Source organism: Columba livia, chromosome 21, assembly GCF_036013475.1.
Source record: "Columba livia isolate bColLiv1 breed racing homer chromosome 21, bColLiv1.pat.W.v2, whole genome shotgun sequence".
Taxonomy (NCBI): Eukaryota; Metazoa; Chordata; class Aves; order Columbiformes; family Columbidae; genus Columba; species Columba livia.
Genome location: NC_088622.1, coordinates 6,539,767 through 6,554,560, shown reverse-complemented (window position 1 = coordinate 6,554,560; position 14,794 = coordinate 6,539,767). Strand labels below are relative to the sequence as shown.

The following is a 14,794-nucleotide window of genomic DNA, read 5'->3' as shown; positions in this document are numbered from 1 at the left end:
AGGGACCAGAGTGGCCGGAGCCACTTTCCTCGCCCGGCAGAGGACGAGCCGCCCGTGGCACTATGAGCACGGCGGGGGCAGCAGCACCAAGTTGGGCAATTGGCAGTTTCTCAGCAGTGGGTAAATGCAGAAGACGCTCAAGAAGAAGTAACAGCACCATGTCCTCCAGTCCAGGACATGGAAGAGGATCCTTCCGAGAGGAACTAAGCCTTTAGCTCAGCAACACTTCACAAGCACTAACCTTGAGCTAACTGCTCAAACACACCAAGGTGAACCACAACCTGAGCACACCAACAAAAACCCAAGCCCAGGACACACCCCCGCACAACAACCCTTTTCCATCCAGCTGTTCACCAACCTCAGCCGCCCGACACAAACGGCCACAGCAGATCATGAAGTGTCAGATGCCGCTTTCCTCCCATCCAAAGCTGCAGGAGCATCTTTGTCATTTCACCCCTCCATCCCCAAATAAACAGAACACTCAGCATTGGCCAAAAACACAGCACAGCATCTTTCAATTTGCGACGAGCTGAGTAATTCAAAACAGCTCATTGCAAAGCAGGACAATTCTGGCAGCCTTAGGCTGAGCCTGGCACCGCGGTGACAGCGACCGTCCCACCGCACCCCCACAACCAATTTTGCTCTCAGGCTGTGTTAGCTCAGTAAATCCTTCACCCCGCCACAGTCTGATCTACACTTAGAAACCACGCGTCGATACCGCACAGTCTGAGCACAGAAGCCTGCATAAAGGTGGGCTGCTATCTGCACAGCACCTCCAGACAGAACGGCTCAAATGAAGCCCCTGTGTTCCTTTTTTAGAGGTTCTGATTTGCTTTTTCACAAGGCAAGAGAACAGTGCACAGAGCTCTCATGGTAGGAATTACGCCATAACATCCAGAAGCAATGGGGTGAATTAACAACACAAGAGCTTAAAATGGAACAATGTTTTTTAAAAGATGCTGCAAAACTAACTCTTTGTTTTCCCTTCATAAAACGTCGCTCGTTTGGAAGTCACTCCATCTCAAGAAAAGGACAACTGCTTTACCCAGGAGAAAACACGCCAAATGGTATTTTTAAGTTTTATAACTCTTTAAAACAGAAGCCAATAACTGAAACTCAAAAGGGAGACTACCAAGATTAATTACACAACACTGAAACTCTGCTGCTCGTACTCATTATTTTAAGTTCACTGCACACCCAGGGCTGGACCAACAAACCCAGTTCTCCCACCCAACAACGACCCAGCTGATCCACCACTAGAAGCTGGGAATACTTGTCCTAACACCACTTTTGTCACTTTTCTCAGGCACTTACCTGCGCAGCATTGCCAGCGAGCTCCTGTGGATGGACGGACAGACACACTCAGGGAGGGCGACCACTTTGTGCCAGCTTAAACCCCAGGAGATACCCGGAGAAAGGGTCTGACCTGTCATTTCTAGGGGTAACTCTTTCCAATGGACACCCTCAACAGTGCGGTGTAAGCTCTTTTAAACCGCGCTTGAAGGAAGAAACTTAATTAAGTGATAGGTTGTAGAAATGTAAAGATACTTTATTTGAAACTTCAGCATAAAAGCTCATTCAGTCAATTCGCTTTCTGTCCATATTAAATACTAAAAATAGGGGGTTTTTCACCTGCATTTAGCACAATGGGGTGAGAGGAGCCGAGGCAACAGTCTGCAATACACCAAGTTCTATCCAGAGTACGAGAAACCGATTTTACACCCATTTAATTTGACAGCACCTTAATATTCTACAAAAATAAAAAAGGAATGAATCCCCAAGAGCCAAGGTAACTACTCTCTCACAATTCCTCCTCACAGGCTCTTATTCTAGAAGCTCAGACCATTGAAATTCATGTGCTCAAGCCTAAGGACAGGGTGAAGCTCGGTCGACCACAGGCACAGCAAAGAGAGGCCGAAAACGCACAAAGTTGTGAGCGTAAAACAGATTCCACACACCCAAACTGCAACGGCACATCTTCATTTATCGTACAAGTTCTCAGCAGCCAGAAGCGGCGCTGGAACCCAGCTACACCAATATATTAAGATTAAATTTGAAGCTTGTAGGGTGACGGCTATCCAAGAGATTTTAATTAAGATGTCTGGCTGTCTACGCTCATAAGACTTGGAAATTTTTTAGAAGTACAGCTGCATTTTAACCAGGAGGAACTTTTAGATCGGGATTAGCGGTCAACTGGGTGCTGCACATTGGCCTTTCATACGCTTATAGGAAAGTAAGAAAAGCCCATCTGCACACTCAGCAGGGACATCCTGAGGAGCTGCAGACGGGCTCCATTGCTGTTTACTATTGTTCCTTCAGCTGAAGATCTACGCTTTCCATTTTAGATGCTCCAGACACTCTAAAACTTCAAGAACATTTCTATTAAACATCATAAACTTCCCAAAACGGGCCATTAGGTGCAGGCAAACAAAGAGCTCCACAGCGGGTACATAACGAACCCAGAACATCAGTTGCAGGTCATGAATAACCAGGTTCAAAGTATGCAAATGTAATGATTAAAATTTCTGCCTAGAACACGTTACCAAACTGCAAACATGTTTTATCTTGCATCGCAATAGTTTTTATTCCTTGCCAAGACTTAAAAAATCCTTTTCCTCATTGCTACTGAAACGCACTGAACAGTTTAAACACTTCTACAGCCAGCAATATACTGATTCAAGCCTTACATGTGCCCATAAAACCCGTTTCAAATATACATTTGCCCATACTGCCTTCCCCATAACTCCACACTAACAACAGGGAACAGTTTACAAAGCAGAACAACGGATTCTCCCCGTACAGCCAGCCGAATACAAAGGCTTTCTATCTCAAGTTGGTTTTGCATAAGACCCTTTTGCTCACTGAAAGCAAGAAGCTTTAAGTGCTTCACTGAGTTACTCCAATTAGCAACATGAGGGGCTTGATCCGGGTTTTAAATACCCTTCCAAAAAAAAAAAGAAGGCCGTTTGGGGCACTGTGATTTAATGCTTTGGATACAGACAGCTAGCACGTCCTTTCCTACGAGAGAAGTACAGATGAACACAAGACAAAGACAATCACAGATGGCCGGACTGAACTCCTTCTGACTACCCAGTTGTCATCTGACACGGGCTCCCCGGTACGGCCTCGTCTGCCCGGGCTTTTGTCAAAACAGGGGAGTAAAGCCGCCCGGGCTCCACCGGCTGCAGTGCCCGCACGGACAGGGCAACAGTGAGCCCGAGCGTTTTGCAATTCTTCATTAAGCACGGGTTTCACAACACCGGTTGTTATGTTTGCATTTACCTGGTTATACGAGCGTCTCCCACTGTTGCCAGCAGCTGCAAGTTCTACCCGCTTAGAGGAAAAAGCCCTAGATCACCAAAACGTTTAAAACACAGCGAGATGACGTGCTGCTGCAGTATGCACCTCTTGGTGAGGTTTCAAAGGAGAAAAAGAATGTGTCAACACCAACCACCAAAGCAGCACTGGCCCCTGTCCCAGCCAGACCAGTGACAACACTGGCCCGGTGTATCGAGAGCAACGGGACGTGCGTCGAGCAACCTCACACCTCGGGAGGCAAAAGCCAAGAAGCGCCTCCCAACTGCTCCTGGTTCAGGGCCGGACTCAGTGCAGCACACCCGGCTCCATCCCGACCCGCCACCCCACGAACTGACCCGGGGGGTCCCCGCAGCCCCCGGAGCAGCAGAAACCGCGGGCAGGGCTGGGCTGGGCCGCCCGGCGGGTTGCGAGGCCCCGGCCCCGCTACGGCCGGTGCCGCCGCCCCCCGCGCCGAGGGTCCGGCCGCGCCCCGCGACGGGAAGCGGGGGAGGGGAGGGAGGCTGCGCCCGGCACCGCCGCCCCCCGCCAGACCCGGCCCCACGAAGGCCGGGCCCCTCCACAGCACACTCCGCGGCGGCTCCGCGCAGCCCACGCCCCCCGCCCCGGGAAGGGCCCCCCGCACCCCGCTGCCCGGGTTGGCCCCGCACACACACCGCGGGCCCCGGAAGGGCGGATCCCGCACGGCGGAGACACCGGCCGGCGGTGCGGAACCGGACAGCGGGGAGAGGAAGGGGGTGTGTCGACGGCGGAGGCCACCCGAGGGTCACCCCGGTGTACTCCCGGTGCGGCCCCGGTGCCGGCCCCGCCGCGGGGCCGCGCTCACCTCAGAGTCTCCGCCGGGCGTTGGCAGCTGCGGGGTCTCCTCGGCTGAGGCGCAGGGGCACGCCGCCGCTGACGTCAGCACGCAGCGGCCGGCGGGAGGGGCGGGGAGGAGAGGCGCGGCGGGCAGGGGCGGGGCGGGGCCAGAGCGGCCGGCAGGGGGCGCTGGTGCGGTTGGCACGTCCCGCCCCCAGCCGGCAGCGCGCGGCGCCCCCTGCAGGACGGAGCGGAGCGGGGCGGCGGGAGCGCGGTGGGACCGGGGGTCACGGCTGCCGGGTCCGGCTCCGGGGAGGGCCCGAAACGCGGGGGGACCCTCCGTGCCAAGCACGGACCGCCCTGCATGCACCCAGGAACTGCGGGACCCTGCACCCCCTGCGTGCACCCAGGAACTGCGGGACCCCCACCCTGCACCCCCTGCGTGCACCCAGGAACTGTGGGACCCCCACCCTGCGTGCACCCAGGAACTGTGGGACCCTGCACCCCCTGCGTGTACCCAGGAACTGCGGGACCCCCACCCTGCACCCCCTGCGTGCACCCAGGAACTGTGGGACCCCCACCCTGTGTGCACCCAGGAACTGTGGGACCCTGCACCCCCTGCGTGCACCCAGGAACTGTGGGACCACGCACCCTGCACCCCCTGTGTGCACCCAGGAACTGTGGGACCCCCCTCATGCATTGTGCTGCATGCACCCTGGAAACTGCAGGATCCCCCACCCTGCACCCCCTGCATGCACCCAGGGGCTGTGGGACCCCACAACTGAACCCCTCTGCATACACCCAGGAACTGTGGGACCCCCCACCCTGTACCTGCACCTCGTGCAAGCACCCCAGAAACTGTGGGATGCCACATCCTGCACCGCCCTGCAAGCACCCCAGGAGCTACAGGATCCCCCCACTCTGCACCGCACCTCATTGAATGCACCCCAGGCTGTAGGACCCCTTACCCTGCACCCCCCTGCATGCACCCTGGGGTCACAGGAGCACACGAGGGGCATAAGGTCTTCCCTACACCCCACACGCTGCTTGTGCATATCTGTGTCACCATTTCCAGATTCCATTCATTTATTCTTTCATTTATTTTTTCCCTGAAACTGAAATAAAAAGGGCCCAGGAGCCACCGCTGCTGTTGGGAGATGACCCCGTGGTGCTGCGGGCACTCATGGGGTGTTATAACCAAATCCCCTTAGCCACCACAAATAAAATAAGATCACCCCATCAGGAACAAGAGCACAGGAAGAAAATCCGCAGGTGCCGTCCATTTGAAAAGCAGGAGCCAAAATCTGGCCTGAAACGGAGGACTTGTTTAGAGTCATTCAGTTGTTAAAAGCCAGGAAGAGCTGCGGGTCTGCGAGTTGGCAAACGTCGTCTGGGGAGCAGCCAGGGGATGTTACAGGCAGTTTTTGAATGAGCTGGTTTTATCTGCACATCCACAGATGGAGCAAAACTGGGGCTGGTATCATTCAATATATTAATCAATGATTTGGATGAGGGAATAGAGTGACTGTCAGCAAGTTTGCTGATGACACCAAGCTGGGAGGAGTGGTGACACTGGAAGCTGTGCTGCCATCCAGAGACCTGGACAGGCTGGAGAGTTGGGCAGGGAGAAATTTAATGAAATATAACAAGGGCAAGTGTAGAGTCTTGAATCTGGGCAGGAACAACCCCAGGTTCAGTGTAAGTTGGGGAATGACCTATTAGAGAGCAGTGTAGGGGAAAGGGACCTGGGGGTCCTGGGGACAGCAGGATGACCATGAGCCAGCACTGGGCCCTTGTGGCCAGGAAGCCAATGGTACCTGGGGTGGGTTAGAAGGGGGTGGTCAGTAGATCAGAGAGGTTCTCCTGCCCCTCTGCTCTGCCCTGGGGAGACCACACCTGGAATATTGTGTCCAGCTGTGGCCCCTCAGTTCCAGCAGGACAGGGAACTGCTGGAGAGAGTCCAGCGCAGCCACCAAGATGCTGGAGGGAGTGGAGCATCTCCCGTGTGAGGAAAGGCTGAGGGAGCTGGGGCTCTGGAGCTGGACAAGAGGAGACTGAGGGGGGACTCATTCATGGGGATCAAGATGGAAAGGGGGAGTGTCAGGAGGATGGAGCCAGGCTCTTCTGGTGACAACCAGTGACAGGACAAGGGGCAATGGGTGCAAACTGGAACACAGGAGGTTCCACTTAAATTTGAGAAGAAACTTGTTGGGGGTGAGGGTGGCAGAGCCTGGCCCAGGCTGCCCAGGGGGTTGTGGAGTCTCCTTCTGTGCAGACATTCCAACCCGCCTGGACACCTTCCTGTGTAACCTCATCTGGGTGTTCCTGCTCCATGGGGGGATTGCACTGGATGAGCTTTCCATGGCCCTTCAACCCCTGACATTCTGGGATTCTGTGATAAGGGACAAAGGATCCTCTGGTACAACAAGGTGCTACCAGCATCCCAAACCTTCTGGCATGGCCAGCCCAGGCTGGACGGGGCTCTGAGCAACCTGAGCTGGTGAAGATGTCCCTGCTCATGGCAGGGGGGCACTGGGGGAGCTGGGAAGTTCGCTTCAACACAAACCATTTACTGATTTTATGAAGCCTCCAGAGCAACTTGGGGTGCAAGGAAAGACACACCTAGGGGCTGTGGTTGCACCAGAAGGAACATGGAGGGTCTGGGCTGTCCCAGAGGCACTTCATTGAGACCAAGGCGCCCCTAAAGGTACAAAAAGGTCCCAGGGCATCCCAAAAGCCTCAGAGAGGGTTCCAGGAGCCCCCAAGAAGCACACCAAGGGGCTCAGGATGCCCCAGAAAGCAGAGCAGTGGGATCAAGAAGGGGTCCAGGGCATGACAAAGGGTGCTGAGGGGCAGGGGGTGGGCACTGGGAAAAGGGACAGCCCAAAAAAGCACCGCGATGGCCCTGGGGCAGGGACAGGCACAGCGAGGGACATGGGGGCAGGAGAAGGGACAGCGAGGGCCTGGAGATGCGCCCGGGGTCAGAGCCAGGGGCTGGGGGAGCTCAAAGTGCGGAAGGGCTTTGGGTGCTCAGAGAGGCTCCTGAGGGGCTTGTAGCACCCTGACCCGCACCCCAATGCCCTGGAGAGACGGGACCTCACCCACGGGAACTGGAGCACCCGAAAGAGAGACCCACAGGCTGAGGGAGCATCAATGGGCAGAGGGGCATGGGCTGTGGAGCCCCAAAGGTCTGAACAAGGGTGTCAGAGCACCCCAAAATGTGCACGAGTGCTGTGGGGGCCCCTGACAGACACACAGATCTGCAGGTGCACCAAAGGGCACCTGAGGGCTTTCAGGGGCACTGACAGGCACATTGAGGGGGGCCCTGCACCCCAAAAGCACAGCAGAAAGCAAACCAAGGGCTGGGGACATCCCAAAATGGGCCCAGGTCTAGGGGTGCCATACTGGGGACACTGGGGCTCAAGGGGCGTATAGGGGGCACAGTGAGCACTGCAGGGGCCCCAAAGCGCAGGACAGAGCCTGGGGGGCACAACCAGGGCAGGGGGTGTCCAGCCCCGGCCACGGTGCTGCCGGGAGCCGCCTTGGCCAGATCTGGCCCTGCCCAACCCCTGTCCCCTCTGTCCCCTCTGCCCACAGCCTGATGTCCCCATGCCGGGGGAGCCGCAGGCCCTGTCCCGGGCGGGTGTCCCGGGGGCTCTGCCTGGGGCTGGACACGGCCGGGGCACCAAGGGCTGTGACACTCGCTCGCTTTCCAAACCCAGCGGCTTCCCGGGCTGAACCAGCCAGAGCAGGACTCCAGCTCTGAGCTGATCCGCACGTTGGGTTGAGTCCCGCAGGGATTTTACAGCGCAGGAAAAGCCGCTGCCACGGGGCGATGGACGGGGCTCTGGGAGCAGCTGTGGGGTCTGTGCAGCTCACGGCACCTGCTGCTGCGGCATTTGCTGGGGGTTCAACAAGAGCCGTGAGCAGCGGCTGTGAGCGACACCCTGGAGCCCACATCCCCCTGTCTGGCCCGTGTGCGCAGGGAGGTGCTGAGCACGGGGACTCCCCCCCGGCCTCTGCCCCCCCAGTGCCTGTGACGTCACTGAGCCGCCCATGACGTCAGCAAACGCGGTCACTATAGCGGGGGCGCTGGCCAGGCCCCGCACACACAGCGCTGGTGCTGCTGGTGGAGCTGGTGGAGCTGGTAGAGCTGGTGCTACTGGTGGAGCTGGTGCTACTGGTGCTACTAGTGGAGCTGGTGCTGCTGGTGCTACTAGTGGAGCTGGTGCTGCCAGTCCTATTGGTTGCTGGTGGTGCAGGTGCTCTCAGTGGAGCTGGTGCTGGTCATACTGGTGGAGCTGGTGCTACTGGTGGAGCTCGTGCCGCTGGTGGAACTGGTGCTGCTGGTGCTGGTCATACTGGTGAAGCTGGTGGAGCTGGTGCTGGTCGTACTGGTGAAGTTGGTGCTGGTTGTACTGGTGAAGCTGGTGGAGCTGCTGCTGGTGCTGCTGGTGAAGCTGGTGGAGCTGGTGCTGCTGGTGCTGGTTGTACTGGTGAAGCTGGTGGAACTGGTGCTGCTGGTGAAGCTGGTGGAGCTGGTGCTGCTGGTGCTGGTTGTACTGGCAAAGCTGGTGGAGCTGGTGGAGCTGGTGCTGCTGCTGCAGGTCCTTCCAGTGGTGCTGCTACAGCTGGTGCTGGTGCTGCTGGTGCAGCCTGTGCCGGTGGTTGCTGGTGGAGCTGGTGCAGCCGGTGCTGCTGTAGTTGGTGCTGGTGGAGCAGCGTCCCAGCGCCATGGAAAGGCTCTTGCGGTTCCTGCGGCGCAGGATGGTGCGGGGGGTGCGCCCGACGCCCGGGAGCAGCCGTGGCTACGGGTCCCAGCCGCGGGTTCGGGACGAGCTGTGGCTGCGAGGAGCCGCCAACCAGAGCGACAGCGCTGGGCCGCAGGTGAGTGAGGTCAGAGATGGTGCTGGGGAGTCCTGGCTCTCGGGCTGTGTTGCACGCTGATGCAAATCGGACTTTTCCAGGAGCGATGCCGAATCCAGAGCTGTAGAAAACTCTTTTAGAACCTGACGTCCAGTTGGTGGCAGTTCCTCCTCTGCGAGTACGAGATGCTGCCGCTCTCTCCTCTTTTGAGCCGCTTTCCTGAGCTCTGTCCCTTTGTGTCCTTCGGCTTTGAACAGGCACAAGATGCCAGAGCCCCAAAACCGACGGCGGGTTCAGGTTCGTCCTCTTTCTGCCGGGTCCATGGAAGGTCTCACGCGTCAGAAAGTGCTGAAGTGAAGCAGTTTATCAGCCACCTGGAGCAACGGCTCATCATGGAATTGAACCCGGCTGAGGCGCTGGAAGCCAACAGGCGCTTGGAAGAGGATTTAAACAGAGCCGAAAGAAAAGCTGCTCGGCTGGAAATGGAAGTGACCCTGCTGAAAAAGAACATGGGGAGAAAGACAACGGCATTACAAACCACAAGAGAAGAATTACGGCAGGCCCGGCAGCAGATGGAGCAGTCCCAGGCTCTGTACATGCAGGCGGATCAGGAGAGGAAAGACGCCGTCCAGAGGGCGGAAGAGCTGCGGGAACGAGTGGCCCAGCTGCAGGGTGAAAACCTTTGGCTCCGTCAGCAGCTGGGGGACGCGCAGAACAAGGCCGCCCCCGAGCCCGTGGTGAGTGACGCCTTCCCGTGCCCGGCGACACAGCCGAGCAGGAGCTGAGGGGAGCGCTGGCCCACAACGACCCAGAGGAGAGCGGCTCCCGAGGCTCTCGGGCGCTTCTGTCGACCAGCGGGTAGAAGCTCCGCGCCGGGGACAACGTCACTGGGCTTGGTTCTTTGTCCTGGTTTTGTTGGAATCGCGGAAGGTTCTGGCAAGCCTTGACACCCGCTTATAGACACATCTGTGAGCAGAAATTGTTGTTAGGGCAACAAAGATGATTAAGGGAGTGGAGCATCTCCCTTATGAAGAAAGGCTGAGGGAGCTGGGTCTCTTTAGTTTGGAGAAGAGGAGACTGAGGGGGGACCTCATTAATGTTTATAAATATATAAAGAGTGAGTGTCAGGAGGATGGAGCCAGGCTCTTCTGGTGACAGCCAGTGACAGGACAATGGGCAATGGGTGCAAACTGGAACACAGGAGGTTCCACTTAAATTTGAGAAGAAACTTGTTCCTGGTGAGGGTGGCAGAGCCTGGCCCAGGCTGCCCAGGGGGTTGTGGAGTCTCCTTCTGTGCAGACATTCCAACCCGCCTGGACACCTTCCTGTGTAACCTCATCTGGGCGTTCCTGCTCCATGGGGGGATTGCACTGCATGAGCTTTTGAGGTCCCTTCCAATCCCAAACATACTGTGATACTGTGAAATACTTGGGCTTGCCTCGGTTTTCATTTGTGTAGCAGAACAACAGCGTAAATGTTGATAGGCAGAGTTGGCCGTGGGGACCCTCACCTCCATCTCTGGAGAAAGGGCTGCGGACCAACCACAGCACTTGTGTTGGCACCCGATTCGATTTTGGCGTGATTGTAAGAACCGAGCGAGAGCCCAAAGGCGCAGTCTCAGCATCTGCTGAGAAGAACGTGCTGGAAACAGATCTTCACGAAGAGATGACATGTCCTTAGTTGTCTTCCCTGGCCAAGGATGGCTGGAGATCATCAGCTGGGCAAATGTCATAGTAGATGAGATTTCTCCACTTTGCTATGACCTTGGAAAAGAGATTTCGGTAGATTAACCGAAAGTTAAATGCCCGTTTTGCCTTCTCATCTTTATCTTCACACTCCTTTGACTTTGTTTCCCTAGAGAGAAATGGGACAGCCAGAGGAGACGTCAGTGGCAGCTGGGACACAGCAGCACGATGGGCTGGAGCGAGAGAACCCCCACGTGCCAGAGGACTTGGACAAGGTCAAGGCCAAGGTACAGAGAGTCTGTGGAGGTGTTCACAGATCTGAGCTGTTCTTCTCCTGCAGTGACCAGAAGAGAAGAAAATCTTCTGGGAACAGGCCCAGCAGAGATTTGTCTGAGGACATTCTGAGCTTCAACGTCATTAACAATTGTTTTCCGGCTGTTGTCACGGCTGTGACCTCCACCCAAACATCTGACGGGGTTTCACAGAGATTTTAGACCCCTCTGCCTGAGACAGATGTTTTTTGCCCACATCCAGGTGTGTGAACTCTCCGCACAGCTGGAGCTGCACTCCCAACTATCTCTGCAGCTCAAAGCCTCAATCCAGGGGCTGCAAGAGCTGGTGGCTCTTCTGCCACATGGCTTGGCCACTCCTGGGGGGGCTCAGGGCCCAGCAGCGCTTCATGGGCAAGGCTGTGAGCAGCCAAGGGAGGAGCAGCTGGAGCCGAGGAGGAGAGACCTGGATCCCAACGTGCAGAGATCACGGAACCTGTGGGACCTGAGCCGCTCCGCACAGCCCGGCCTTTCTGCCAGGGCCGGCGCGACGCCGGCAGAAGCCGCTGCCCAGAGCCCGCGGGAGCCGCGGCGCAGACGCTTCCGTCGCCAGGCAAAGACTCTGGGCCAGAGCCGGGGATGGAGCGGGAGCCCGTCGGGCTCAGGTGAGCAGCTCCGGACGTGGTTCTGCAGCGCTCCGGGGGGCCGGGGCGGCCGCTGGGTTGCGCTGGGGTGCCAGAGAGCGCAAGTCTTGTCTGTGCAATCCCTGGGCAGCTGCAGCCGGGACAAAGACCTTACTGGCTGGTCCTGCGGAGCACAGAGCAGGCGCTGTTTGCTGGGACCCGACTGACACGGGCTCTCGCTTCTTCTCTCCCAGGCACCGCTGAGCGTGGGGCTGGATCTGCTGGGGATTCGCCCCGGGTGTCTCCTGCTCCTCTGCCGAATGCAGATGACGTCCAGGGTCCCCCGGTCAGGGCAACACCGGCCGACCTCGACGGTTTGGAAGAGGAATTGTTAGAATAGTTAGAAAGCGGCCATTAAACTCGTGAAGGTCCCTTTCCCGTGCCCATCTGCTGTGCTTTCCCATGGCGTCTCCTCCTGGGCCCCACAGCGCTGGGCTGAGCCGGGGGCAGCGGCTGGGGACAGCAAAGCCCCTGGAGCCCCCGCTGCCCTGCTCCCCGGGGGCTCGGGGCTGTGGGGCCGCAGGGGCCAGCCCGGCTCTGGGGGGGCTGCCCAGGCCCTGGGACCCCTCACACCGGGGACGCTGGGAGCCGCAGTCCCTCGCCTCACTGCACCATTCTCCCAAGAACACTGTTTAATACAATGTGAGACGCATGTACGTTTGTGACAATATTTGTCTCCTCTGATCCTGCCGTGTTTTCCCACCACCACCCCTCATGTCCCCAAGCCGGGGGTCCCGGGGGCTCTGCCTGGGGCTGGACACGGCCGGGGCACCAAGGGCTGTGACACTCGCTCGCTTTCCAAACCCAGCAGCTTCCCGGGCTGAACCAGCCAGAGCAGGACTCCAGCTCTGAGCTGATCCGCACGTTGGGTTGAGTCCCGCAGGGATTTTACAGCGCAGGAAAAGCCGCTGCCACGGGGGGATGGACGGGGCTCTGGGAGCAGCTGTGGGGTCTGTGCAGCTCACGGCACCTGCTGCTGCGGCATTTGCTGGAGGTTCAACAAGAGCTGTGACCAGAGGGTCCACAGGACTACCAGAGCCAGGCCTGCAGATGTGAACCTGTCGGCTTTGTCATGGGTAGAGCAGGGATACAAGAATCAGAGAATCACAGACCAGTTTGTGTTGAAGGGCCCTCCCCAGCTCCCCAGTGCCCCCCAGCCCATGAGCAGGGACACCTTCACCAGCTCAGGTTGCTCAGAGCCCCGTCCAGCCTGGCCTGGGATGTCTCCAGGGATGGTTCATCCACCACCTCTCTGGCCAACCTGGGACAGGCTCTCACCACCCTCAGGGACAACCATTTCTTCCTCATGTCCAGCCTGAATCTCCCTCCTTCAGTTTAAACCATCACCCCTTGTCCTATCACAACAGGCCCTGCTCAAAAGTCTGTCCCCATCTTTCTTATGGGCCCTTTTTAAGTCCAGAAAGGCCTCACTAAGGTCTCCCTGGAGCTTCTCTTCTCCATTCGAACACCCCAACTCTCTCAGCCTGCCCCCCAGCAGAGCTGTTCCAGCCTCGGGTCATTCCTGGGGCTCCTCTGGCCCCTCTCCAGCAGCTCCATGTGTGTCTGTGCTGAGGACCCAGAGCTGGACCAGCACTGCAGGGGTTCGCACCAGAGCGGGGCAGAGTGCTCTTTGTGACCCCCAGACCCCAAGCCGTGGCTCTGGGGACACCCCAGGCCCCAAGCTGTGTCTCTCCAGGCCCCCAGTGCAATCCGTGTGCATCCCAGCAGTGCCCAGACCCTTCACCTTCCCCTCAGACCTGGGATGCCGTGGTTCCCCCCGAGGGCACGACCAGGAGCTCTGATCCCCCCCGGGAGCACTCGCAGCCCCCCCATTCCCCATCGTGTCCGTCACGGCTCCTGTGGGACCCTGGACGAGGCTCTGAGCCTCTTTTGTCCCCACAGCTCATGGCATGTCCCCTTCAGCCCCTCCAGGTGCCCTCCTCTCCCCTGCCTGGGGCCTCAGGGTCACGTCTGTCCCTCCAGCCACACTGAGATCATGGAAGAATCATTTGGGTTGGAAAAGCCCCTCAAGACCAGCAAGTCCAACCGTTACCCAGCCCAATGATACCAAAAAGTTGGCAAAAAGAGTCTTTAACACAGTTTGGAAAGTATTAAAAAGTAGCACTTTTATTACAGCACACCGGACGCTCGGAGGATCGATCACTGCTGTTCTGCCCGTGGGTCTGACGATGTGTCACGGTCGAAGGGACCCGTGAGGATCATCGAGTCCTGCTCCTCACAGGACTCCTCACCCTGAGCTGTCAGACCGAGAGCGTCGCCCAGATGCTCCTTGGACGAGGGTGGGTGTTTGGAGCTGCAGCTGAGGGTGCTGGAGAGCAGCTGAATTGACCCTTCGGTTGGGAAGGAAGGGGCTCCAAACACCTTGGGATGGTTTTGTGGTGAGGAGGGACTTTGTGGGGAGCGGGAAGCTCGATACACTTGTCATACCGCTCCATCCCCGAGCTGCTGTGCCATGAGAACCTTTGTTAGCACAAGAAAAGGGGTGATGGTTTAAAATGAAAGGAGGGCAGACATGAGGGTGGTGGGAGCCTGGCCCAGGTACCCAGAGAGGTGGTAGATGAACCATCCCTGGAGACATCCCAGGCCAGGCTGGACGGGGCTCTGAGCAACCTGAGCTGCTGAAGATGTCCCTGCTCATGGCAGGGGGGACACTGGGGGGCTGGGAAGGTCCTTCAACACAAACCATCTGTGATTCTATGATAAAGAGATTATTTTGAGAGTGTTTGCATGACCCAAACAAAGCCTGACACAAGAAGTGAGCCCCGAATTGCATCAAGCGTCACCCAGAGCTGGGGCAGCAGCGTCTTCCTCAGCAGTGGGTAAGGAGAGATGGGGCAGCACCTGGGAAGGTCACTTGGACCTGAGTGACCAACTGGAACAAGCAAGGCCCAGGAAGGTGAGTGCCCACCGCAGCCAAGGCCATGCCCAAGGACACCGCTCTGTCACCAGCACCAGCCAGGAGAGCCCAACCGCAAGGGCTCCACCAAGAAGTGCCACCTGCGCCCTTGGGCCCAGGCCCCAAAGTCACAATTCTCCTTCCACACACGGTCCCCAACCCTCACACGTCACCAGCGGAGGAGGAGGCTGTGGCCAGCGTTGCACATGCAACACCTTGAGTGGCACGTAAGGTCACACTTGTCATCTCGGGGAGGTGACC

At 57.8% G+C, this 14,794-nt stretch overlaps 2 protein-coding genes across 7 annotated transcripts in view; one reads left to right on the top strand and one right to left on the bottom strand.

The window, feature by feature from the left end:
- CDC42 (cell division cycle 42) overlaps nucleotides 1-4,292 on the bottom strand; it is a 31,000-nt gene extending 26,708 nt beyond the window's left edge. Inside the window, exons 1-2 of one of the 6 annotated variants that reach the window (XM_065038180.1) lie at nucleotides 3,972-4,112; nucleotides 3,283-3,407 (exon numbers count right to left, since the gene is read on the bottom strand). The gene's annotated coding sequence lies outside the window, so the exon portion shown is untranslated. Of the gene's footprint in view, nucleotides 1-3,282; nucleotides 3,698-3,971 lie in introns of those variants that run through there. The other 5 variants (XM_065038181.1, XM_065038178.1, XM_065038179.1 and 2 more) reach the window with 5 other exon arrangements.
- Nucleotides 4,293-9,143: 4,851 nt separating this feature from the next.
- On the top strand, nucleotides 9,144-12,312 carry LOC110366141 (uncharacterized). Its single transcript, XM_065038177.1, has 4 exons — nucleotides 9,144-9,716; nucleotides 10,838-10,951; nucleotides 11,199-11,598; nucleotides 11,811-12,312. The coding sequence occupies exons 1-4, from the start codon at nucleotides 9,165-9,167 to the stop codon at nucleotides 11,954-11,956; spliced, it is 1,212 nt and encodes a 403-aa protein (XP_064894249.1). The 5' UTR covers nucleotides 9,144-9,164; the 3' UTR covers nucleotides 11,957-12,312.
- Nucleotides 12,313-14,794: the final 2,482 nt, after the last annotated feature.

Bases quoted from the DNA above. Each gene is read 5' to 3' on its own strand.
- LOC110366141 (XM_065038177.1), top strand. From the start codon at position 9,165: ATGCTGCCGCTCTCTCCTCTTTTGAGCCGCTTTCCTGAGCTCTGTCCC. The intron at 10,952-11,198 runs GTACAGAGAGTC...GCCCACATCCAG, and splicing joins TGGACAAGGTCAAGGCCAAG to GTGTGTGAACTCTCCGCACA. The intron at 11,599-11,810 runs GTGAGCAGCTCC...CTTCTCTCCCAG, and splicing joins CGGGAGCCCGTCGGGCTCAG to GCACCGCTGAGCGTGGGGCT.